General features: G+C 57.5%; 3 protein-coding genes across 3 annotated transcripts; 2 read left to right on the top strand and 1 right to left on the bottom strand.

Moving 5' to 3' along the window:
• Window positions 1-1577: 1577 nt before the first annotated feature.
• NCLIV_062870 (conserved hypothetical protein) lies at window positions 1578-2810 on the top strand (the record flags this gene model as incomplete). Its single annotated transcript, XM_003885838.1, has 1 exon — window positions 1578-2810. The coding sequence occupies one exon, from the start codon at window positions 1578-1580 to the stop codon at window positions 2808-2810; it is 1233 nt and encodes a 410-aa protein (XP_003885887.1).
• Window positions 2811-5481: 2671 nt separating this feature from the next.
• On the top strand, window positions 5482-9093 carry NCLIV_062860 (hypothetical protein; the record flags this gene model as incomplete). The annotated part of the gene is made up of 6 exons (XM_003885837.1): window positions 5482-5980; window positions 6329-6583; window positions 7228-7486; window positions 8043-8059; window positions 8684-8730; window positions 8983-9093. The coding sequence occupies 6 exons, from the start codon at window positions 5482-5484 to the stop codon at window positions 9091-9093; spliced, it is 1188 nt and encodes a 395-aa protein (XP_003885886.1).
• Window positions 9094-11018: 1925 nt separating this feature from the next.
• On the bottom strand, window positions 11019-24081 carry NCLIV_062850 (conserved hypothetical protein; the record flags this gene model as incomplete). Its single annotated transcript, XM_003885836.1, has 13 exons — window positions 11019-12719; window positions 13217-13378; window positions 14023-14158; window positions 14748-15136; window positions 15708-15744; window positions 16247-16340; window positions 17049-17612; window positions 17988-18876; window positions 19073-19625; window positions 20003-20047; window positions 20465-21345; window positions 21862-22485; window positions 22897-24081. The coding sequence occupies 13 exons, from the start codon at window positions 24079-24081 to the stop codon at window positions 11019-11021; spliced, it is 7260 nt and encodes a 2419-aa protein (XP_003885885.1).
• Between the last annotated feature and the right edge of the window lie 1279 nt (window positions 24082-25360).

Below are 25360 nucleotides of genomic sequence, written 5' to 3'. Positions count from 1 at the left end.
TTCCGCACGGTCCATCAAACGTGTTGACATGAACAGCAAAGCTAACGTTTCGTGTAGAATCCCGCGGCTAAACGTACCTAAAGGCCAGGCACGCAGTATCCCTCAATATCCCTCAGCTCTGGGTTGTCACCACACTTGGAAGCTAGTGTAACGCTGTTCGCCTTGATGTTAGCACTCTTGGCGGGCCAGTGAGCAACAGCGAAAAGGCAGCACCTTTTTGTCCTACACAGAAGTCCTGCGTCTCTGGAACACGCTGAGGATGTTGACGATAGCTCTTTGCCAGTATAGTGTTGGAATAGCGTGACATCCCTGATAGCTGGGAGATAGCGTGGCCAAATCCAGAGGGATGGGCGTGTGTGACAACCACAGGACGCACTCGCAACGCGGGGTCTCCCTCTGCAGAATCATGTACTGAGCGGCCAATCGTGACTGTTCCTTGAGCCACCGAAGCAGGCGAATGGAAAAACTGTCTCAACTGCCGCCAAGTCACTCTGGAACCGTGCGAGGAGATGCTCTGTGCGACAGTGAACCCCGCCGTCACCATTTGAATTCTTGTCTAGAGAAGATACTTTGTGACTACAGAGATTCATACACTTTTACCGGCTATTAGAGCCTTCCAGGAACGACTTCGGAGGGGCAGTGAGAAGAAACAGACTCTCAGCACGCGCCGAATGCGGGCGAAGGTTTTTAGCCAGGTACACGAACCCCCTCACGCTAGTCCAAGGAGTTGCAGCCGACGCTCGACTATCCCACGTTCAAGAGGTGGAAAGTTGGCCCTTTCCGATGCGGGTAGAATCATGCCACAGAGGGGCTTTCCGCAGGATCGTACGTTGCCGCGCCCACCTACGGCCTCCCAACTGACACCAGACACCCCAGTGGGACAAAATTGGGGCCCTGTGTAGGGTTCTCTGAACTCTTTCTAGAGACACCGAGACAAGAAGACAAATCTACACGGTATGGTGAGAATGCAGACGAGGGAAACAAATGGAATTGCGGGTCCAGAAGTTAATCGCCGAGTGATGGTTCTGGAGAGGACGGGCAAACCGCTACGACTTTTTTCGGCTTTCAAGAGCTATACAGACGATGAAAAGCGCGAACGACACCAACTGGCAGCCGCGGGTATCTACTTCGTGGATCTTCTGTCAACCACCCCATTGAACTGTGGATGTCAGTAACCGGGAAACGGTGGTTTTTACACCCCACCAACTTGGCTCCGGTCTAAATGAGATTTAGGGGTCCGCAAGGTCTTTGCTCGCTCCGCCCAGGCACTTTTCTAGATAAATGGCAAGCGTCCTGGCCGGAGCCGAATAAACACACTTCTGTTTCATCAGTTGATTGACACTGACACAGGAAACGGGAACTAACTTCGCTATCGTTTGTCAAGTTTCCGCAAAGCTGTTGTGTGTATGGGCGCGCGGTCGCCGTTCTTTTTATGTAAACGAAGTTCTATATTGTTATTTTCAATCTGTTGTCGCGCGGGTGCCAAAACGGTTTTGTCCTAGCGTTGCGACAGGATCCAACAGAGAAAACAGTGCTAGACAAACGCTGACAACTTCGTACAACTACATCTCTCCAGTATGAAGCTCCTCGCTACAATAGGCTTGCTTGCGGTCCTTGTACCTGGAGCGGTTTTCGCTGCATCTGAGGTTGCCGCTCTACAAAGGCAAAATGCTGCGGCCGAGGCAGAAGGAATTGACATCTCTTCTGAGGCGGAGGTTAGCGATGCTTTCTCAGAGGACGCCACGGACGAATCGCCCAGCGCAGCTGCGAAATACGTGCAGTCGAAGGGTGAGAAGAACCTGGAATCTTCGGCGTCAATGCGACAGGCTGGACGGTCCAGAAAAAGAGGGTATAACTACGTCGTAACGCCACCTTCTTATTATACGACGTCCAGGTCGTCGTACTCAAAAATGGACTCCTACTCGGTGCCATGGTCGACTCCCACGACGTACTCGAAATCTGACTACGAGCTGTCGCCTAATACATATTACTATCCATCGACGAAAACCCAGTACACATCGGACAGCTACACTGCTCCTTTATCTACCAAGAGCGACAGCATCTCTGGCTTCAGCTACAGAACCACATATCGTCCAGCGGTTGCCTACTACAACCGGCCGATCACCACGTACATCTCCAGGAGCACCGATTACGGACCGTACTCGAAGAGCGCCAGCGACTTCTCGACACGGGAGTACTACTACCGACCCCGGACTGCTGTTTATCGTCCAGTGTCCTATTATGCGCCAAGCAAGACAGAGACTACATACTCCAAGGATTCAGACTTCGATAGTTATTCTCTCGATTCCGAACTCACAAAGGGTTACTATAGCCGCACATCGTATCGTCCGACAACATGGACTACGTATGAATATAGACCTTCGAGTTATTCTCTCGCGGACTCAAAGGGATACGAACTAGAAGAATACGGTCCGTCGACATATTACACAAACACATATTACAGCCGGCCCGCCTACTACACACAGCGTGCGAAACCTGCGGTGTATCGAACCACGTACGGTCGTCCGACAACCACATACACATACCCTCTGGTCACGAGGACGACTCGGTTGCTTCGCAACCGCCAACCCGCGCTGAAGGAGGATCAGGGCGGGACAAAAGCCCCCACAGCAGCAGACACAGCGGCCGAGGAAGCAAGTCGTTCCCGAGAAGAAGAGGCGCGCGTTCAGGTCGAATCTCCCGATAAACCTGTTGCCAGTAAAACAAGCAGCGCTGACGAATCGAAAGATCCCGCTGTCCAGATGGCTACAGAGCCATCTCTCCCTGGGGTGGAAGAACTTGCCCAGTAGCTTGGCACGCAAACGGAGGTATCGAACCTCAGTGATGAGGCGAGCGATTCACTCGAGAAGGCTCACAATGTCCTTTGTCTTTTCTATAGGCGTCCTCAGTGTACGAGCCCTGAGCGGATGCATGCTCGGCCGTTTGTTCAACGTTGGCGACTTGGCGGAACCATGTCCCTTTGCCATCAGAAAAACAAAACTTCTTGGTTTTTATCCCCTTTTCTGTTGTAACTCATGCTTGCTATATATCAGCAAGCATGTTTCCCCTTCGCCGCGGACCGTTTTGACACAAGGACGTGGCATGCATGCCTGCAGCGCGGAGGCGCCGCCTCACACCAGTTCCTCCAGCCTCGATCGTAAGGTCTCTGGTAGTGCATTTTAGTAACTAGCCGACTTCTCAGCTTGGCTGCTGGTAAGGATTCGTAGCCGAAAACCAGAGTCACTTCACTGAAGTGTTAGACGGCACCACTGCGTGCAAGAACGATCCTCTCGGTACTGCTAGTGCTTCACTGCTCGGGGCCGCCAGGGCCGTACCTGTTGTTTTGCAGAGGAATGAAATAGGGGCCGTGAGCTGAAGTACATAAGGCACACGATCCGGGTACGCGCACGAAAAAAAATAGCCTCTTCTTTCTGTTATGGGTTGTACGGGAGTGCAACAGTACGCTTAATTCCCAACTGGGGGATGAGGGGAACCGATATGGTAGAGGGTGACTCCTTTGTAGGAGAGTCAACCAGCTTGCCAAGTCTGCGGGCAACAATCAACCTGACTACGCTATTTGTATTAGGCAGACTTCACGCAAGCACTAGCTTCGTGATAGGCAGCAGCCACAGACCGCGCAGCAATGCCTGGCAACATGTTACCCCTGGGTAATTACTTTTCAGCACCTTGAGACTGCCGTTGACGATCCACTGGTACGCCAGAGTTCATAGCGCCTTTCGACGATGCGCCCCACCTTGTTTGCTTTCGCCGTCGACACCCAACGACAGTGGTTTGCGAGGATCTCAATTCAGCACTTTTGTGTCTTGCAAATGTGTTCACTGCCTCGAAAAAATCACAGCTGTCAACCGAAGTCTGTGCCTTGAGGTGAGAAACCCGAACGGCAGATACTCTCTATGGACCTCGATTTTCCCGGGGACCCTCCATCTTCTGCCTTTCGTGATGAGGTTCCACGTAGAGGAGGAGACCGTTTGGCCTACGGAACTGGTGCGTCGCGTCTTCTGTGGCTGTGCTTTCTAGAGTGTGCAGAAGAACGCCGCCCGAACAACTGCGCATGCGCTGACCCGCACACTAGCTGTTTGCATGTAGCACAACATCCAGTACGCCAGCGCAAATCGATTCGGTTTTGGCAAAAAGCCAGATGTACGAGAGCGCATTATTGAACGATAAAGACTGGAAATCTACCCGTTTTTGATGGACCTCTTTTCTAGCTGAAAGATACGAAGTTAAGCTGACTCGTCGTTGTGCTGCCGTTTCAGGCGCCTCTCCTTAGTGTCTGCATAAAAACCCTATTTTAGCGATCCGTTTACATTTCCGCCGAGATTTTTCGGCGCTGTTTCGCCAGCCACGACCCTTCCCAAGCGTGCCATGAGCCCCCGCGATTCTCTGTCTCCTTCATCTCACACAGAATCCGGAGCCTGTTCACGTGGCTATTCGTCTTCCTCGCTTCTTTCCTCCACACTTTTCACTGCAGTTCAGATCCCTCTGCGTCTCGATCCTGTCCTTCCTTACCCTCAGTAGGCGTCTCTCAGCAAGCCCTGAAGAGCTGCTAGCACATCAGATGATCTTGCATCGAAGCCCACGAAAAAAACTGTGAGGCATTCCCGTAGCAGAGTTTTGTTTCGTCCCTTCCGTCTTGCAGGACATCGAGCTGGCCTGCGTCCTCGTCTGTGCCCTACATCGGTCTTGGCGACGCGCCTCCACGTGCGGTCGGTCAGCCTGCAGAAAAAAATTGGTCCGGCGCTTTCCGCTTACGCAAAACATCTTTACCGCTATAGAATGGCCCTCCGAGACGTCTAGAGCCATGAGACTGGTGTGCAGTTACGCGACAACAGGGGCCGTTTCCCGACCAGCGGATTTCCGTTCTGCTGCCACGTTTCTTCTTCCATAGGCATGAGGAAGTCGATTGGACTTTTTCTCGCGTCGCATCGGCCCCGTGTGGGCGAGCCGCTTTTCTCAGACAAAGACCGAGCCTTTTCCCGTCTGCTGAGCAGCTGCCTGTACACCGTAGCCAGAAGCCGTCAGGTCTTCGACTCGGGAGTTTCGGTCAGTCCGCTGCCTTTGCATTCGACGTTCTCCCAACATGCATGTCTCTCGGGCTTTTCAATCTCCCGCCCTTCCTTCCGATTTCTCTGCAGACAAGATGGACGCGCTGCCTCGCTTTTTTTCTCACCATCTCAGCAACACCGCGCGCCGCGGTGCGCGCTGTGCTCCCGTTCACCCCCGGGAGTGCAGCTTCACCATCGTTTGAAAGCGCGCGATTTCCCGTGTTTCTCTCTCGCCGCTTCTGCCCCAGGTCTGCATTTCGAAGCCACTTCGCAGGGGAAAGGCTGTTTTTCTGTAAATGGTGCCGGTGCACTGGCCCCAAGGGCCAGGCGTGAGCGTGTGGAGCATCGGGAGACACCGGCAATCCCGTACGACTCTCCTCCAACGCTGTCTCCTTCTACCGTGTCCACTTTTCAGATGTGCTCTCCTTATGCTCCTACTGCGTTCTCTCCGGGCACTCCGTCCTCTGGCCTTGCCTCGGCGTCTTCATTCTCTTCGGCCGCGTCTTGTCCCTCGGGTGGATCTCCTTCGCCTGCCTTGTGTTCCACGCTCCTGTTTCGGTCCTTTCCTCGTTTTTCCGGCCGTTTCTCGAGGAGCCGACTTGGTAGCGAGCAGAAGAAGCGAAAAACCGAGGAGCACGACGGCGCGACCGATTTTGACAGTGGCCCACTCTCAAGCGGATCTATCTTTACGGTCATTGTTGGCTCGCTGCTCCTCTTTGATATCCTGAGGAGTGATCTGTACGAACACCGGAAGCTTCTCGGGGCGTTTTTGCTGACTAACGCGGCTGTCTTCACAGGCTGGCGTGCCGCCACCGCCGCAGGGAGCGAACTTTGGCAGACTTTCTTCATGCGCAATTTCGTTCTCTGCCGTGAAACCCTCACCGGCGCGCGCCTGCACACTTTCCTCACTTCATGTAGGCTCCAGATGCGAGGAGAATGCAGACGAAAAGACAGTCAAGGGAACGAAGGAACTGAAAAAAAGCGGAGAGCGGGTGCAACTGGACAAGACACAAACAATCTTTTTCGTGACGGAAGAGAACGTCTGATTCCTCGCCGTTCAGCTGGACCTCCGACACGATGCGTCTGCTTCAAGGATGTGGTCCCCTCCCTAACCGCCAGTTTTTCTCTCCTTGTCTCACCTCGTTTGTCTCTGCCCACCCGTGCGATGCCACCGTGTGGCGACGAGTTGTGGCCAGCTTCGCGATCGGTGCGTTTCTCCTTCTGTCCATCTGAGCGTTTGTTTTCTCCCGTTTGTGTCCCAGGTTTAAGCCACAAGAACACAAGTCACTTGATTTTCAATCTGTTCGTGATCAACCAGCTCTTTCGCCTCCTTTCCGTCGACCTGTCGGACGGTGACTTCCTCTCTCTCTTTGGACTCGCCGCCCTATGTGGAGGCTTCGGCCACCTTCTCGTGTCGAGCCGGCCAGTTCTCGGCGCCTCTGCTTTCGCCTACGCCCTTCTTTGGACTGAGGCAACTCTCCACTCACGAGAGATGTTCCGAATTCTTCCGATTCCGTGTACGTCCACAAACAGACACGATGTCAGTAGAGGAGAGGCTCTTTGGTTCCTGCACACGTCCGCGAGTGCATGTACACACGCAGCGGACAACTGTATAGCTAAAGTGGTATTCATCGCTGTACACACTCCGCCTGAGAATGCATCCGAATAAACGGACACATGTATACGCATTGATAGAGACAAATGCTTGCCTCACTTGACAAACAAATATATATATATATATATATATATATATATATATATTTATCTGTACTTGTACGCACAGCTGACTCTGTATATATGGTAAATCCGCGTTTCTGTTTTTCGCTTGATTTCTGGCGTTTCGCCCGTCTCCCTTTGTGTCACTGTCGCAGCTCGTTTCCCACCGTCTGTGCTTGTTGGTGGCCTTTTCCTCGTCTGATACGATGGCTGCTGTGGCCCCTGGGGGTATGGGGAAAATGTGAAACATCGCTTCGCTCGTGTTCTGGCCACGCGTTGCTCTATGTGGTTTCCTGTTCCCTTCTTATGACTCCTGTTCCTGGTCCTCACTTAGGCATTTTTTCTTCTCTGGCAGTTTCTCGAGCTGCGTCCTCCCCCAGATCACCGGCTCCTGGAAAGCCGCTCCTTTTCGGACTCTTTGCGCCTTTCTCGTGTCTCTGTTCAGTTTTCCCAGTCACCGCACTGCAGCTTGTGCAAGTCGCGATGTGCATCGAGGCGGGGATGGCGTTCCTCGCCCGACGGGTGATGCTGGCGCGTTTCCCCTCTTCCCCGCTTCTTCGCTTCGCTCAAGGCATCTCGTGGTCGGGGCACCTTGGCGGCCTGGCTGCCGGCTGTCTGTACAGCTGGTATAAACGGCGAGTCGAAGGCGACCGGTCGTGGCAGGGGTTCTGGGGACTCTGTAGGACGTACGGAAAGTCGGACTGGTGAGTTGCTGTCTAGGAATCATCGCCTGACACACGGCAGCTACAGACGTCGTTCGCGTCTATCCCTTCCGCTCCTTTTTTGTTACCGTGCTCCAAACGACCCGCCTGTCATGTGCGCCTTTCCGCGCACTACGTTTGCTTGGCGAGAAAACGCAGATACACTTTCCGTAGTCCCGGATAAAAGCCGTCTCTACTCTGTATAGTTGATGCTGTACCTTTCGCTGTGTGTTACGCCTGTCGTGTTTCCGCCAATCGCTCGCTTCTGGCCAGAACGCGACTCGAGTCGCCGGAAGCAGCGTGCGGCTGCGTACACTCCCCAGAACTCCCAATACTATCTGACCTGTTATCACCGGCGGACCTTACGACCGTTATATAATTTAGAGATAGAAGGTAACGTGGAGCCTTATCCACACTGCTTCGACAAAAAGTAGATATAAACTTGTACATGGTTCCGAGAATATCTTACATAATGTACCTTTTTGGTTCTTTCCCTCGCGCCTCCCTCATGTTCTTCCCGCTCTGCGTGCGTTGCGTTTCTTGCGCCTTTGCCTTCCAGGCGTTTCACGTGGCAAGGTACGACACTGCTCACGACTGCCTCAGGGTGTCGCTTTGTGAGGCCGTGCGTCTGTCGCGGGCCGAGGCGCACGTCTGCCTGCTAAGAGCTCGAGTCCTCGGAATTGTTCCCGAAGCTTTTTGCCGGTTTGTATCAGCACCTGAAGCCCCGAAAAAGAGGACACTGCGTCTGTTCACCGGAGAGCTCGGGGCGCGCCGAGGAAGGGCCGGCAGCGCATGCGGCAGCGTTTCTGTCAAGGCTGAAAAAGTCGGTTTTTTCAGAGAGGCGCCGGGAGTTGATGGCGCCCCTCGCCTGTGCATGAGGCCGCGACTGTGGCTGTCGATGAGAGGATGCGCCGCCAGTTTTGCCTCGAGACCTAAGAGTCTCGGTTAACGGCCGTTTGGGAAAAACGGCGTGGCATGCATGGCGCGATGCCCCCGAGCGAAAACGGACTTGGCAAGATGCTGGAGAGACGAAGGCGGACAGAAGGATGATGGGTCAATGCAAACGCCTGCAGCGTGTTCTCGAAGTCTGCAGGTATCCGTGTTATTTATAGACCTAATTGTGGTTTCGCTGGATCCACTGACCTCCCTGCAGTCGAATGGGATGACTCGGGTGATTGTTGAAAAATGCTTGTCTTTCAGATCTGAAGACGTCCACAACGATCTTTCTCCTCGAGTGTAAAATCTTGGTAAGGCAGTCGCTTAAGCAGAAAGCAGGGACCCAGGCCATTTGAGAAGAGGCAAGAGAAGGAAACGGCCGTTCAGTGCCACGCTTTTGGGCGACCGGGTCTCGCCTCAGTCGACGGTGACACCGAAAATCGGGACCGGCATTTTCAGGTCGGCCGTTTTCCGGCTTCAGCGGGATTAAATGTGAAGCCGGCCGTGCTGGCTGTCGCACTTTCGGCTCAGTTGGGGCTCTGCGTTTCCTGTTTTGTGACCAGTTGGCGACGTCGGACATGGAACGCACCGTCATCATCCGACACCTCGACAAGTTGCGGCTGCAGAAGGAGCTACGGCGTCAGGCGATCGCGCGCGGCGGGATTTGCCCATGAGGCGCTCCCACGATGAGACGAATCTCGCGCAAGAGGCGAGACAAAGCAACTGCCTGTATTTCCCAGGCTTCGCAGAGAGATCCAGATACGCGCCCCACACGCTTGATATGCTCGAGGCCTCTTTCGCGCTCGCGGCCCTCGCCGAGGACACGACTTGCAGCCCCACAGCGCTTTCTCGCCCAAGGGAAAGAAGGGCGATGCCGAGGGTTTCGTACCGATATGCTCGTGTTACCGTGTATATGTATCGAGACTCTATGTCTAGACTGATCTGTACGCCACTGTATATCGATGTATATATATATATATATATATATATATATATATAATATGCGTGCATGTGCCATGCTGGAGTTCCCCGTGGACTGGAGGTTTTCAGAAAAGGTGAAGAAAGAAAGAGAGGAAAGGGAGAGGACGAGGAACATGAGAGCATGAAGCACCAAGGGAAGAAGGGAAAGACCCTGAACGACGAGACGCGCGATGAGGATGCGGACAAAAGGCCGGAGAGATGCACACGAACAGAGAAGTTGGGAGAGAAGAGAAATGAAAACAAGGAGAGAGTAGAGAGGGAATTGTGGGAGCGGTGAGAGAAGAGAAAATACGCGATGAAGAACAGCAGGTAGAGAGAGAAGAACGGAAACGAAGGAGGCACTGAGAACCGGAGGCCTGAGGATGCAAGGCAAACACGCAGTGCATAAGGCATCGTTTGACAGTCCCACGGGAATGCTTTTTCGTGGTCACCTTTGACGGTGGTCTCTCAGTCTCCCGCACAGACGCGAAGGAACGTACCAAATATATATATATATATATATATATATGCATATATATACCGATATATATATGGATATATATATATATATATATATATATATCACTCCTATTAGGTGACCTGACGGTTCTCTGAACTGCCCATGTGCTGGAGCGGAAACATTTCTTGGCGTTTCGCATTCCTCGCAGCGGCCGCGCTCTAAGGCTTTTAAGATGCACGATGATAGATGCGGCCGCAGGCCTTCTTTTTGGAAGTTATCGCCGTGGTTTTCCACGCGCGAGACATGCAGTCCTGAAGCCGACTGCCAGTAGTGGTGTGTTGCCTTTCCGGAGCTTTGGGGCGCCGTGCCTGACTTCACTGGCGGAGAAGTGCGGCGAATCGCGGCAAACCGCCGCGTCTGCTCCCGAGAATTAAGCACCATTTTGGAACGCAGAACTCGCCCGACGCGGCTTGGGCTGTCCAGGGTACATATCCACACAATCGACACGACCGAAACACCAATTGAGTGTCCCTGGTCGCCTGTGAGGCAACCAACTGCGTTGGACGCTGTCGACAGGCTTGGGCGCGTGGACCCGAAGGCGGTTGATAGTTCCGAACCGTGGAGCGCCGGCCTTCCTCGAAACCTGGACACGCGTCGGAGCACGGTTTCCCTCAGGCACCCGCATCCGCCGCACAGAGCGAGCGGGTCTGCCGTTGCTGGCAAAGTTCAGAGAGACGAGCGACATCTGGGCCGTTCGGTGGAGTCGAAGTTGGTTTCGGTCGCCCAGACCCCGGCCACGCCGGGCGCGCGCACGCCACAACTCTCACACTGTCACGGCCCCCCAAAGGGCGTCCGTTACCTGCCGTACACCTCCCTGCCGTAGTGACGGTTCCCTCCTAGAAACGGTTCCCCTGTGGGGACAATCACAGTCTCTCCTGTTTCGGTTGAAGCGACTGCCGAACCGTTTTCGCCGCGGGAGCCCTCCACCACGACGCGCCTTCACGACCCCGTTACACACCTTCCTCGCGTTGCTCGCGCCCCCCCCCCGGCGGAGTCACAGACGAAACGCAAACGGGAAAACATGACCAGACGCCGCCCCTCGTGCTACACACGCCCACGGCTGCACGCACTCGATGCGCTTCCAAGTGGCGCGGCGGCAGTCGCTCGCGGCCGCCGCGCTCACTCTTCCTCTTCAGCTTCTACGTCATCCTCTTCGTCATCCTCTTCATCCTCCTCTTCGTCATCCTCTTCATCGTCATCGTCTTGGGGGCTCTCGTGCCACGCGTCGTCGTCGTCGCTGGGCAGCCCGATCAAGAGCGGATCATTGCCGCCGTAGAACGCAACGCCGTCTTCTCGGCCGTCGCGTTGTCTGCCGATCAGTTCTGGGACCATTCGTTCGACGTCTCCAAAGAGGGCTTCGGAGCAGGCAAGCAGGCGCGTCTTGCCGCCTTGTTCGCGCTGGCTGCGCGACAGGAGCGCGTCGACGTGTTCGTCGCTTCGCGGCTTCTTCCGTTGCGTGGCCGGCGACGCGCTCCCCTCGGACACCCTTTTCCTCGAGCGGGAAACCCCGCAGGAGCCCGCCCGCGCTCTGTCGAGGCTGTGCGCCGCGCCTGCGTCGCCCAGCGCCGCCTTCGCGGGGGCGTCTCTGGAGCGTCTGCTCCCCGACAGCGACGCGCGCTGCCGCCGGCGAAGCGACGCCGGCGACGCGTCTGCATGTTTGCTCGGCGAGGCACGGCCCGACGAGACTTGCGACCGCGCACTTGTGCGCCGACGCCCGCACGCCTCGCCGAGTTCCGCCCGTCGCTGCGTCTCGTGCCTTCGCGCGCTGCGCGTGCTTCGCGGCGTGGTCACGGGAGACAGCGACGGCGACGCACCCCGTCTCTGCGAGGCACAAGCACTGCCTCCGCCGCGTTCGCGTCGGCTTCCGCCTCGGCTGAGTCGCCCGCTCCGCTCGCCCTCGTCTCCTCTCGACCTTCGGCCTTTGACGCGCGCGGCCGGGGCGCCAGAGAGATGCCAGGGGAGTTCCCCGTCGCTCGCGGTTTCCGGGAGTCTTTCTAGAGAGGTGTCTTCGGGCTTCGCGTCTTCTCTGCCTCGCCCTCTCCACGCGTCGCCTTCGTGTCCCGGGAACCCGCGCCGCGCGCGACCGTCTTCACTCAGCTGCGTCTTCGCCGGCTCGTCTGCCTCCGCCTTGCGCTCCGAATCGGGCCTTCGCCTGAGAGTCGCGCCCCTCGGCGAGAAGCAAAACGAAGACGAAGACGCCGAACTCCCTCCCAGGCCTCTTCCCCAGCCGTCGCGAAGGGGCGAGGCGCCCGCGCGTCTCCGACGTGCAGAAGCTACCGGGGACGCATCGGAGTTGCTGCACTCTGCGCGTCGGCGGTCGCTCGATCGACGCGCACCGCTCGCACGCTTTCCCCTGCTGCCGGCCTCGCCGCACGCCTCTCGGGGGCCGGACGCGTCTTCGCGTCGCCGCGCTGGCCTCTCCCTGGCGCGCGGCGTGTGCGAGGCGTCGCAGGCGCTCTGAGCACCAGTGCCTGCAGACTCGGCGTCACTCGCCCCCGATGTCGCGCGCTCGTGTTTGGAGTCTTCGTCGAAGCTTCCGCCGCAGTCGAGTTCGCAGACCCCACTGGGATCTCTGGACCTGTCGCGGGGCTGTCTCCTGTCTCTTCGCTCTTCTCCCCACACCGACGCCTCGCTCTCGCCGCCCCCCCCGATGCCCGCCAGAGACGACGCAAGGGACGAGTCTGCAGTCTCCGGTTCCTTGCTCGACTGTTCGAGGGCTCCTCCCGAGTCGCCGAGGCCAAACAGGAAAGGATGGCGGAGCAAGTCGCTGACGAGAGGCCGCCGGCGCGGGTCCGGAGTCAGGCACCACGCGAGAAAGCGCTGAAAGAAGAAATCACCAGAAAGACACCAGCGTAGTTTCCCAACGCAAGGGACTTCACCGAGAAGAAACTCAAACACAGAAACGTGCACGCTGTAGAGCGCAGCACTCGAGACCCACCAGGCATACCTTTACATACACTTGCAGATCCCCTTTTGAGTATGTATCTATATCTATATCTATCTATATCCACCTATATTTATATATATGTATATCGATGTATATCTATTCCTATATCTATACCTATATCTATACCTATATCTATGTTTTTTTCGATATGTCATTTGTCCCGCTTCCATATCTCTTCATGTATGTATATATATGTAGATAGATAGAGAGCAAATGATACGGAAACAAATCCATACAAATGGATTTTCACATATCCGTAAACAGTATATTTATATATTGATGCATACACGTGGTACACATGGAGTGGGAGCGCTGCCGTGGCCGTATATAGCGAGCGGTCGGACTGAGGAGCGAAAGCGAGACAGCTCACCCTCGCGCATTCGTCGCTGCATGCAGAAAGGTCGAATGGGCCCGTCCCGGAGGACGCACGCAAAGAAGAGACGCTCGATCGAGAGGCGCAGCAGGAAGAGACAGCCTGATCCTCCCCACACAAGATGCGATAGAGCAAGACGCCCAGCATCCACGTGTGCGCCTGAAGGAGAGCGGGAGAAGAAGACGCACAGGGCGAGATACAACCCTGCCTACCAGTCCACTCTGAGGTGATTTCGTTAAAAAATATAACCTTAGAATCTACGGAAGAAGGAAAGAATTGAACTCTCAAAATTGTATTTCAATTGTATTAGATTCTAAATCTAGTGCGTCTACCAATTGCTTGTAAAAACTTTAATACAGAAACCCTTAATATTTGTGGTTTAGTAAAAAATCACAAAATTGGTTTGTTTCTTCGTCCTCTTGCGTCTCTGCTTGAGCTTCGAAAGGATCCGCGGAAAATGGTTCTGATCCTTGTGGCACACGAGCAGTACGTTCCTCTCGCTGTTGACACGAGTGAAAACAGTAATTGATACGTCACGCCGAGAACATAACGAAGTGGAACGACCTTAATGGGCCGTAGGGTTCGGAGTCCTGCAGTTCCATATCCTACGAAACGAAGGCTATTCTCCATCGGCTGCGTTCTGGACTTACTATACATGGAAACTGTCTGCGGCTATTGTATACATGTATATACATATATATATATATATACATACATACATACGTACATACATACATACATACATACATACATACATACATATATGCATGCGTTTGGTGATAGGAATAGATTGGGGGACGTACTTTAGAGACATCGATGGGCCGTGTGGGGTAGAGAGGTAGAGAAGAGGGGAGTTGGCCCTTGCTGTCTACCGGCGTGCGCGCAGTCGAAGGCAGGAGCCGGAGTCGGTCGCAGGGGAAGCACTCTGGCGGCAGGCTTCTGAGGAACAAAACATCGAGAGAGACATGCATGCGCGAAGTGGCATCGGAACAGGCCGGCACACCGAGGAGGGGGAAAGACGTTTTTGCATGCAGTACGCCTGCATACTGAGCCGGAGCGACTCGTGCCCTGGGCAGAAGCGTGTATCGACCTGGGAAAAGAAAGCCGCCCCTCTCGGCCTCGCCAACGCGCCGCGCGCTACACGCGAGGACAGAGAAAGACTCTAACACCCTTCCGCTCTAACAATCCACCGAAGAGAGAGCGACGCCGCGCGCAAATCGGTGGGGCTCGGAAACAGGACTCCAGACCGGAACCAGAGGCTGTACAGGAGGCACAAGAGGCGACAGGCATTCAGAAAACGAGAAAGAGAGAAAGAAACGGGAAGGGAGAGATTCACATGGAGGGAGAGAGCGAGAGAGGGAGACGCACGAGGTGGAAGGGAACAGAACGCGTTTTGGAGAACAGAAGCCGAGGAGACCACTGGGAATTCGCACAGAAAGGCGGCCAGACCCGCGTAGAGACCCTAGAACAGAAGACGCCTGGTGCGGAGCTAAAACCCGTTGCAGTTTCTGTTTCGTCGATTCCGCACCTCTCGAGAGGCTCCACCCAGCCGAGGACTGACGCCACAGTGGGCTGCCGCATAGCGTCGAGGACGGAGACTCCGAAGTCACGCGAGAGGACGTATCCGAGTTCTTCGCGTTTCGCGTCTCCCAGACGATCGAAAATCTTCCATTCTGGACCTCGTGCCGTCGCCACGCTCGCGGCGGGCGCATGCGCTTCCTGCTTGACTTCCGGGTTCGTCGCGTGCGCGGTGCCCGCCTCAGGTTTCGCATTCTTCGACCGCGGCGGGGGGGACGAAGACGCGATTGAGTGGTGGCGGACCAAGAGCGAGAAAGGAATGCACGCAGCAGAGGCGGGCACTCCGATATACAGAACGAGGCGACGCTGGCGGAGATACACTCGGGAGGTCTTCACGGGCTGGACACGCGTGCACACAGCACAAGGGAGAGGAGAGCTGGAAAACAGTTCAGGCGAGAGGAAGGAAGTGAAAAAGAGAAGACAAGGGGAGGCGGTCCCCGCAGGCCGAAGCCGAGAAATGGCGACGAGACACACACAGAGACAAGCAACGTGCAGGAGTGCGGAGGGACGTAAGAGGCAGCGAGAAGGGAGATAGAAAGGAAAACTGTCAGAGACGAGAATGACAAAAGTAAGAAAAAGGAGAACACGAGGAGCACTGGCGAACCAAAGAGACAAGGCGCAGAATGAAGCAACAGGATGAGCAAAAGAGACAACGGAGCTTGCCATGACTCCCTCGCTTGTGCGTCCAAACAATACACCCCAAGATACATCGCCGAGACGGCGTGTGTCAACGGCCGGCATCTGCATTGTCCCGTTTTTTTATTCCTTTTCAATCAGCGTTCAACCCGACAGGCTTCTCGACACAACGGCCGTGTGGCCTTTGTCCAATTCGGCGTCCCCGCGGCTTCGCGCTGTTAGGCTGACGAGAAGCTTGAAAAAACCCCTTCTTGTGTAGTCGCCAGACGCGTACCAGAAGCACGGAGCGATCGGGGGCATTCTCAAGAAGCCTGGGAGAAGGAAGCGAAGAGACAAGACGAGCGCATGCGGAAACGAAACTGCGGTCGCAAGCGCATGCAGAAGGAGAACGCACGGAATCCTCCAGTCCCGGTGTCAAGGCAGAAAAACGGCGACGACATCCAGAAACGGGCCGAGAGAACACACACGCCTGTGCATCCTCGAGACACAAACCGCCTGAGCTACCGCCCGTTACACGTGCACGACCCGAAGAGATAGAAACATGTGGATAAAGCTTCATCCACGGAAACATGTGTATATGCACGCATATATATAGACATATATGTATTTGTGTCATTGCATGAACACGGCACCGTGTCCCACAAACACTGCGGCACATTTCCACGGCAGCGTTCGATTTCTTTCAGGCATTTCAGTCGTCGCGATCGGGCCTGCCAAGATGCGTTGTCCCACCCCACTCGTTTGTCTCTTGGCCGGGCTATGGAGAGAGCGAAAGACCGGAAGAAGCGTGAGAGACGGACGCGAGGTAAATACCTGATGAGGAGAAAGATAATTTGCCGAACGCGCTGCACATCCCGCTCTCCTTTGTAAACGCCATGCTTCTCCAGGTGCTCCGCCAGAGAGATATCTGATAGAAAACGGGCACAGTGAGGGGAGAGAAAAGCGGCTCGTGAGGGAGTGGCTAGAGCAAGGCCCTGTGTCGAAAAGAAAGGATGCAGAGGCGCTTCCCGTACCTCTCTTCTTTGCCCCGCTGAGGCGTCACACTTCCGCATGACCTGCGATTACTCGCAGACGCTCTCGCGCGCCCAAGCGGCAACTTATATAATTTTGGCCTCTGTCAATCTATCTATCTGTCTATCTATCTATTTCTATCTATCTATTTCTATCTATCTATTTCTATCTATCTATTTCTATCTATCTATTTCTGTCTATCTATTTTTATCTATCTATTTCTATCTATCTATCTCTATGCACGTCAACGTGTGTATACATGTCCGCGGGTACACAGGGAAAAAGAGAAATATGGATATGTCCGGCGTGGGAAATTCGAGCGTTCACACGTGAAGATACACGCACGCTCGAGGTCGGACGCCGGACTGCCGCCAGCGTCATCGAGGTTCCCTGTGAAGGAGCGCCTGCGTGAGTCACCCATCATCTCCACGCAGCACAGCCGTCGGTGTGGTCAAAACAACAAACTCCACCGAATTCACACTGGATGTTCGTGTATAACGTATTTATATGTAGACACGTGCTTGCCTTAGTCTTCCAGAGATGCATCTGTTGCGGGGAGACACACTGGTTCTGTCGCACGTCGATCACGCTTCGCTCGTCTTACCTTCTAGGTGAGGAGCGATCTCAACGAAAGAGTCACCCGCCAGGTATGCATCTTTGGCGGCGACGAGGCTTCCGTGTCTTCGCACGGCTGGCGGGTCGTCTTCGCCTTCTCTTTCGTCGTCTTTTCCCAGAGCTTGCTGTCTTTGTCGGCTCTCGTCGTCACCTGCCAAGCGCCGCGCCGTCGCGAGAGCGCGTCCCAGAACCTCGGAGACAAGGTGTCTCTCCTTCTCCCCGAGAGAACCTTTGCAGCGCGGTCCCGTCGCCGGGCTGTCTGCTCTGTCCCCTTTTCCTCTGCCCTCTCCCGCTTCGCCCTCCAGCGCGGCAGGGACAGCAGCACACGAGTAAGGACAGACAGAGGGTGAGGACGAGAGGGAGGAAGAGCGAGGGAAAAGACAGGCGTTCTGCGTGTGGACGGTGTGCAGCATCGCGTGGAGGTCCGGATGGGACCGGAGCCGAGAGGCTCGCATGACCAAGAGAGAGGCGGAGGCGTCGTGGAAAAGCAGCCAGAGAACGGCGGACTGGGTTAGGTTTACGCATCGCCAGACTTGGCAGCCTCTCGGGATTTCTGCAGACCAAAACAACGGCGTTCCGCATTAAAGACTCGGAGGAAGCCTCTGGCGGACGACAGTCTCAACTTGAAAGCAAACGGGGATCTCAAGCAAAGCAAAGCCGGCATGCTTAAGAGAGAGAAAGGCCCATCTCGCCGCACTGTCCAGACTCTCACGCGCATTGCGCTGTCTCGTTTCTCCTTCTCCTCGTCCCTCCTCGTCTCTTCCTGGTTGGCCACCGCTTCCTTCCGCTCTTCCTTCGTCGCTCTCTGCGTTCCTTCGCTCTCCTCTCTCCTCTCCTTCCCCCTCTCCCCTCCCGCTTTCTTCTCTCCGTTTCCTCTAAGGGGCATCCCTTGTCTCCGCGCTCCTCTCGCTTTCGCGCCCTGACTCACCTTCTGGAGCAGGCGGGAAGAGGCCGAACTCCGCGATCGCCTGCAGGCGGTCGCGCTGTCTCTGGGCGGCGCCGTGCATGTCGACGAAGCGTCTCTCGAGAGCGTCGACGGCTCGCTGGTAATAAAACGCCTTTCCGATGTTTGTGCTTCCGACCCGACACCCGCCATGACGCAGCGCTGCAGACCGTTCCAGGCTCTGGCCGCTTCCCCCGCTCGCGACGGCCTCGCGGTTGCCAGGCTCTAGCACAAGGACACCCTCTCTGTCCGCTCCCAGTTCTCTCGACAAAGACGGAAAGGACGAAACAAGATCCCGAAGAAGGCCTTCCCGATCTGCAAAGTACTCGGCGGCTACCAAGCCCCGTTGCCTGAGAATGCGCGTGCCGCACCGCGAAGCTCGCCCGTCACTTGCTGCCGGCGGGTCGTTCTCGCCGCCTGTTTCCTTGGCCTCGAGGCAACCGGCGGAGTCGACGAAGAGAGGACACGTAGAGACAGACCGCGCGCGCGACGCCGACAGAGGCAAGGACGCATTGGCGCGAGGAAACGCATTCGCTCCGTTCTCCTTCAAAGCCTCCGAAGGAAAGGAAGAGAAGGAAGAAGGAAGCGAAGAAGAAACAGACAAAGACCCGCGAGTTTTGCCGGGCGTCACGTTGTGTTCTAGACCCGCGACGCCAGAGAGAGCCGCGACTGGCGGTGAGGCAGAGACAAGAGACGAGGAAGACAGAAGAGAGATCAGCGACGAGAAAGGGAGCGGGGGAGGTTCCGAAGGCTGCCAGGAGACGAGGTTCAGGAGCCGGCCGTGAGAAAGAGCGCTCTGGGAAATCGTGAAAAACATGCCAGCGCGAATGGTGCGCAGCTGGCGAGGCAGCAAAGTTGCAAAGTTCCGTCGCATCTGCAAACAGAATCAGAAATACGCAGAGCACCCCTCGCCGTGCACGCGAGAAGACTCCAAGGCAGACACCCCGCGCCGTCTACGTGTCCCCTGCGAGATTCTACGTTTTTCCTCGCCTGCTGGACTGCCTCTCGACCGTTTTTCCGCCTGGTGGACTGCCTCTCGCCCGTTTTTCCGCCTGCTGGACAAGACTGACCGTGGAGCAGAGTTTGTTGTAGATGGCGAACTGTCTCTGGAGGTGTCTCTGCTTCTTCAGTGCGCGCTTGCGTTTCTCGTCAAAGTCGACGTAGCCGTCGAGGACGGTGCCCAAGTCTGCGACGTTCGCTTCGGACCAGTTGTACAGCTGCTGCCAAACACCCGCAGTTGAAACCGACGACGCAAAGACGGCAGAGGACGGAAAGGACGGGGCGGAAGAAGCGACTGGGGAGGCGCAGCACGAGGCTGAGAGAGAAGGCGAGGAAAAAGACAGAGAAGCCGAAGCCGAAGAGCGTCTTCGCGAGGACGAGCGCCTGCCTCGCGGCAGCTGCGGCGAAGGACGAGACGCCGCGACAGACGACAGGGACGAAGAGAGGGAAGTTGCGGTCGGGGACGGAAGAGAAAGCCGCGGGTGCCTCCAGCGTGACTGCTGGCCGCGAGGCGGACTGCCAAGCTTCGCTTCGATGGAGGCAGAGGCGCCCGCCTGCTCCGCCCGTGGCGACCCTGCAGTCGCCATGGGGCCTGGCGCGTCGAGGCCGTCACCGGACAAAATCCTGCGCATAGATCGCAGCAGAGGTCCAGGCAGCAGTCGCCGAAAGCGAACTTGGACGGACGCCGGAACGTGGGAGAGCACGCGACGGAAAAGGCAGAAGCACAAGGAGACCGCGGATGGAGACAACGGCCCGAGGCGGGGACACGGCGAAGCGGGCGATGAATATCGGCGACACAGATGCAGGAGAGGAAGAACGACATATGCGAGAGCAGGCAGACAGTCCAGCGAGACGGCCGAGCGCGACGCGTGTTTCAGAGAGCCAGGGAACCCCGCGCGCCCTCGACGTCGAGCGGCAGGGAAACGCGAAACCCAAGAAGTCGCCTTCGACCAAAGAGGCAGCTGCGCCTGTTCACGCGGCCACGCCTTCCTGTCGCTTACCGAAGATACTCCCGGACGTTCATCCCTAGTGGGCGCTGGCACCAGCTGGAGAGACAGGAGACAAAACCGAGACACGCGAAGAAGTCAACGCTGGAACTGGAGTCTCAACTGCGCGAGGCGAGAGCGCTGCAAACGAACCGGAAAGCGCGGAAAGCAGATCGCGGAACGCAGCCGAAAAACGCAAGAGCGTGGGACGGAGAGCCCCGACTGGGCGGGCGGTGGGTGTCGAGACAGCTACCGGAGCCCCGCGACATTCACGAAGCGCAGGCACCAAACAGAGAAGAGCGCGCGGGGAGAGACAGACGCTCAGGTCCTCTCATGCGCAATCAACGGTAGGGAAGAGCTCGCCTAACGAGGGGTGAAACCGAACCAGGAAGGAGGAGGGCAAATCAAGGAGGCGCGTCGGCGGAACGTTTAGACCCCGAAACAAAGAGAGAGAAGCACCAGGAGTCGCAGCCTTACACGACAAACTCTTCAAGCGGCATGTCTGGGGGCTTCACAGGAAGCACGGCGCGCCAGAAAGAGGATCTTTCTTCCTCGTTGGGGCGAGAGGAAAACACCGAATCCAAAGACGAAGCAAGGAGCGGCGAGAAGGCACTCTGTCCGTGCACCTTTCGTGAAGCGCTCGGATGTGCCTTGCCCTTCTCCCAGTACTCGCCCTCCAGCAGACGCGCGGAGTCTGTCTCCCTTGCCTTCTCGCCTCCTCCTCGTTTGTCTCTTTGACGGCCTCGCTGCGCCAGCGTCGACGCCGAGCCTCCTTCTCTCCCTTCGTCAGGGAAGAGGGTGCGATGGCAGAGAGTGGCAGCTGCCGCCCACTGCGAGATCGCCTGTTCCAGACTACACAGGAAAACCAAGAGTTGCCTCTCCTTGGCCTCTTCGTCTTCCTTCTCCGCCTCAAGCGCCGCCTCGCCTCCTGCCGCCTCGGCGATCTCGTGGAGAAGCAGATGTCTCTCGCCCTCGCGTGCCGGACCTGGAGACGGCGCCGCCTCGCCCGCCGCCGAAGAGGGAAGAGCCCCGTGCCGCACCTTCTCCGGAATGTCTTCTTTCGGAAACGAGGGAACAGACGAAGAAGGGGCAGACGCCGAAGCGAGAGCAGAAGAAGTGCGGGAAGAAGACAAGGACAGACGTTCTGGTTCTTTCTCAGGAAACGGTCCGGAGACGGGACGAGAGGACGAAGTCGCAGCCGAGAGCGAGGCCGATGCGTCGTCTGCGTCGGCAGCAACCGGGGTCGCTGCTGCGGCCGGCGACGAGGCGAGGCCTTTGGGGCTCTCGGGGGAGGTTGTGTGCAGCGCAGGGAGGAAACGCAGGCACACAGGAGCTTCGCCTCGACGAACAGCGTCGTGCTAAGAAGAAACAGGCACAGCGGGGGAACGGCAGATGAGGCAGGGAAGCGGAAAACGGTCGCCGCAGGGGAAAAAGCATCAATCGTTTCTACTGTTCTCTTCGCATAATGATGAATACCGGTGCTAAAGCAAATTGAAATCAAATCGGAAGGTAATGGGGCCAGACGAAGCAGGATCGGGAAGGGCAAAGGGGGCAACAGGCCGCCACCCGGGAGTGTCAGACGCCGGTGTTCCTCAGAAGGAAAGGGAGCGAAAGCAACTCAGAATGGAACCATGACGCTACACAGAGGAACGTGCTTCGCGCGACGAACCTCAGGCACAGCGGACGAGCCGCGGACTGCATCAAGCGCGCTCCAAAACCGGCGAACGCAGCGCTCAAACGAAACCCGTCCCCGTGGACAGGGCTGCCTGTCCGTCTCTCTCTGGTGTGTCTCCGTTCTGCGACTTTCTGGGGTTTCGAGGGAAGTGGACGGAAAGAGCACCCGCCTTTGGCAGGACCCGAGCCCTCGGACTTACACTCTTGAATGCGCCTCTCGGAATGGTCACCCGCCGAGGTCGTCCGGGCGCCGCTTCGGCTCGGCTGTCTGCGCTCGCAGCTTTCGTCTGGGCGCGGCTTTCTCGGCCTTCGATATCTCCCCAACCTCCAGCGTCCTTTGCGCCTCGCAGCCCCGCTGCAGCGGCCGTCTCGGGTGTCTCTGTCTTGGCGTGGAGAAGTCCGGCGTCGCCCGAGCGCCACGGCGCCTGCACCGGCGCGGTCGCGCCTCCAGGTTCCGCGGCAGAGACCGGAGCCTGGCCAGGGGCTCGGGCGTCCGCGGGTTTTTCCAGCGAAGACACCAGCGACGCTGGGAGAGGCGTGAGGCGCCGAACGGTTGAGGAGACGGGGAGCGGCAGCTTCTTCTTCGTCAGTTCCTCAGCCAATGCAGGCATCGGCGCGCCCCACACGGGGCTGGGTGCGATGAAGAAGGTCTGCCTCGCGCGTCCCAACGGAGACAAGGCCGAGGCGCCGGAGCCGCCCGACTGCGAAGGCTCCACCCATTGTTTGAGCCAGCGGCGTTTGCCCTCGTCCGCAAAGAGGCGCTCGTGCTGTTCTTCTGCGAGACGCACCAGACTCGCCTCCTCTTCCGGCGAGAGTTGGAAGACCTGCGCAAAGGGAATGCAATCGAAATCCCAGGAGACGCACAGGCCAGGAACAGGGGAAATGAAGATGGAAACGCACAGACACCGCCCGAGTGACCAGACCAATGCGGCAACTCGGGAACCACGCGCTCAACCTACGACGAGGGCGGAAAGAGCAAAAAAGGAGCCTGAGACAAAAGATCTGAAAAACATCCAAACTGAGCAGCTCTGCACTCGACAAATACCCCACTACACTACCTCTCTTGAGGCCTCAGAGTGCCACCACATCTCCGCAACGCGACTGCACCCAACAGCAAACAGCCGATTTCTTGCTCAGGGTTCGCCTCTTCTCTGGGGATCGAGAATTTGCCTCTTCTCAAGTTCCTTCCTCAGCTCTTTCCCGTCCGGGCAACCGCCGCGCCTCTCCTTTCTCACCTTGTTGGTTTTGTCAAAGGTCCGGAGCCGGGAAAAGCCAACACGCCGGCCGGAAGCTCCGGCGCCGCTCTCGTCTCGGTCCTTCCGGCCCCCGTCCCTTCCTTCGTTCCGGAGGAGGGCCATCCCGCCGTCCATTTCTTCGCCTAGCTCTTGCACCAGGAGCCCGTCCGCCTCCTCGCCTGCGCGCCGCTGCTCGGCGGCGCCGAGGGCTTCTCCGAGCTCGCGGAACGCGCCTGTCTCTGGAGGCGTGGTGCCCGCGCCCGCACCAGCCGGTTGGGCTCCCTGGGGCAATAGGGGGCGCAGGAGACGCGGTCGGAGGTAGATTGGGGCGCGGGAGCCCACGGACCTCGCGAGGGTCGAGGGCCGCTGCGACGCAGTCTCCTGCAAACTCTGCCCCGAGTCGAGGGGCGGGAAGTTTCCCCGCTCTTCATTCTGGAAAGCGCCGAAGAACGCCGCCGGCTCAAACCCCACACTGGAGACACCTCCGTCGACGGGGAGCTGCAGACTGGGCGCCTTCAGCGGCGCGTCGACCGTCGGGTGGGCCGAGCTCCGGAGGTCGTGGCGCTTTCTCGGGAGCAGCGACGAAGAGAAGGAAGAGGAAAACGGAGGCGACGTCGGACTGGCGCAGCGCGACGGAGACGAGACGGGCGTCTCCAGGCGCCCCACACAGGTCCCTTCTCGGAAGCCTCTCTCAGGCTCCCCGAAGGCCTCGTGAGGCGCCGGAGGGCGCTGGACTGTGGAGCCGGGGCGCGGTTCTGGAGAGGCCCGAGCGAGAGCGGCTCCAGCGGAAGACGCCGAGGACGCGAGAGGAGACGCGGCCAAAGACTCAGCTTCCCGCTGCGTTCCTTGCGGAGCGGCTGAGGGAGGGGAACAGGCACGTGAAGACGGACGTGGAGACAGTTTTCCTTTCCGTTCTGCAGGTTTCCGCTTCTTCGACGCGCCAGTACTCAGAAGAGCTGTTTGAGCGTTTGCCGTCTCCCCTGAGGTCGCGCTGCAACTTGCGGTTGGCCCCGCCTCTCCCTGGCGCTCTCCGGGAGTTGTCTTTCCCTTGCCTTTCTCCAGCTTTCGGGAGGAGCGGGTCGGGGAGGCAGCGCCCACAGAAGACGCGGCCCGAGGAGAAGGCGTCCTTCCAGACTCGGGCCGTCTTCTTCCCCTCGCAGCCCGCCGGTCTCGCGCGTCTCCCATGTGTCCCAAGGGGGGCTTTATGAAACAGAGACAGGAACCGAAAGTGCCCAGAGGCCAGTCTCCTCGGCCCCCCTCTGACACGTCCCGCCGCTCGCCGTGAGCTGCAGCGACTCCGCTCGCGGAATCTTCTCCCTTCCTACTCGCTGTGCTCTTCGCTGGAAGCCCTCGTGGAGAGCAGAGGGGCGACAACTGCAAGCGCCTTCATGCGCGCATGCGTCATTAGCCGTTCCCGAGCTTCCGCTGCGCAGGCTGCAGCAGCGCTGCTGCGCGGTCCCTGTGCCTCGTCGCACCCCGCGAGCGGCGACGAGGCACAGGCGAGCGGCGGGGAAAGAGACGCGTTACAGAAGAGGACAGGAGCAAGGGAAGGGGCTGGGGGGGAGCACACAGTCGGGCGGCGGAACGTCTGTGTGAAGAAAAGAGCAGAGGGAGGGCGAAGAGTGGCGATAGACGCGGGGAACACAAGACACGGAAAGAGAGCAAGGAATCACGGAGACGGCGGTGAAGACAGAGGTTTTGGGCGTGGCGCGTAGGAAGAGAAAGGGAAGAAAGAGGCGCAGAGGAGAGGAAGACAGAGAAAAAGTGCACACCGGAGCTGCGAGAGGAGCTCCGACGTCAGAACGGGGCGGGGAAAAGGGAGAATTCGGTCGGCGAGGAGAACGGCGATTGAGAGACAGACCACGACACGGAAAGACACACTGCTGCACGTTCCAACTCTCACTTTTCGCTCGTTTCCTTCTCCTCTTTGACGTCTCGGCCTGCGTGACCCAGCGGCGTTTCCTCTCCCAGATGCACTCGCTAGCGACCGTTGCGAGCGTCCTCCGGTTTTAGTCGGCGGCCCGCGGTCACCAGCTTGACCGCTGTGGCCGTGAGAGGAATTTCCTCTCTTTCACAAAGAACCGCGAATCGTGCAAACGAAGAAAGACAAAGTTGGCAATGCGCGGCTCTACACATCGATCCTTCTAAGTCTTCTCCCAGACGACCTTCCCGCGGGCTTCCCGCCGTATTTTGCGACTCCTCGTTCTCCCCTCTCCCTGTCCGCGTCTCGTCTCCGGGGCGATCCCCCTTCGTGACAGGTCCGAGCTTTCCGTCGGTTTGTAGAGCGGAAAAAGGCGAATCAGTTTGACACTCAGGGGCCTCTTTGCTAGCGATCTCCTTGCCGAAAGGCACGCATGCCCGGCCCTGCTGGGCTCTGCGAAAAGTGCGCAGGCCGCTGCGCATGCCAAAGGTGTCCTGGGAGAAAAGGGACACAAGACCGTGGTGTACGTACACACCACTGGCA

This window comes from Neospora caninum, chromosome XII, assembly GCF_000208865.1.
Source record: "Neospora caninum Liverpool complete genome, chromosome XII".
Classification (NCBI taxonomy): Eukaryota; Apicomplexa; class Conoidasida; order Eucoccidiorida; family Sarcocystidae; genus Neospora; species Neospora caninum.
The sequence above is the reverse complement of the archived record's forward strand: the minus strand, read 5'-3'. Positions and strand labels throughout refer to the sequence as shown.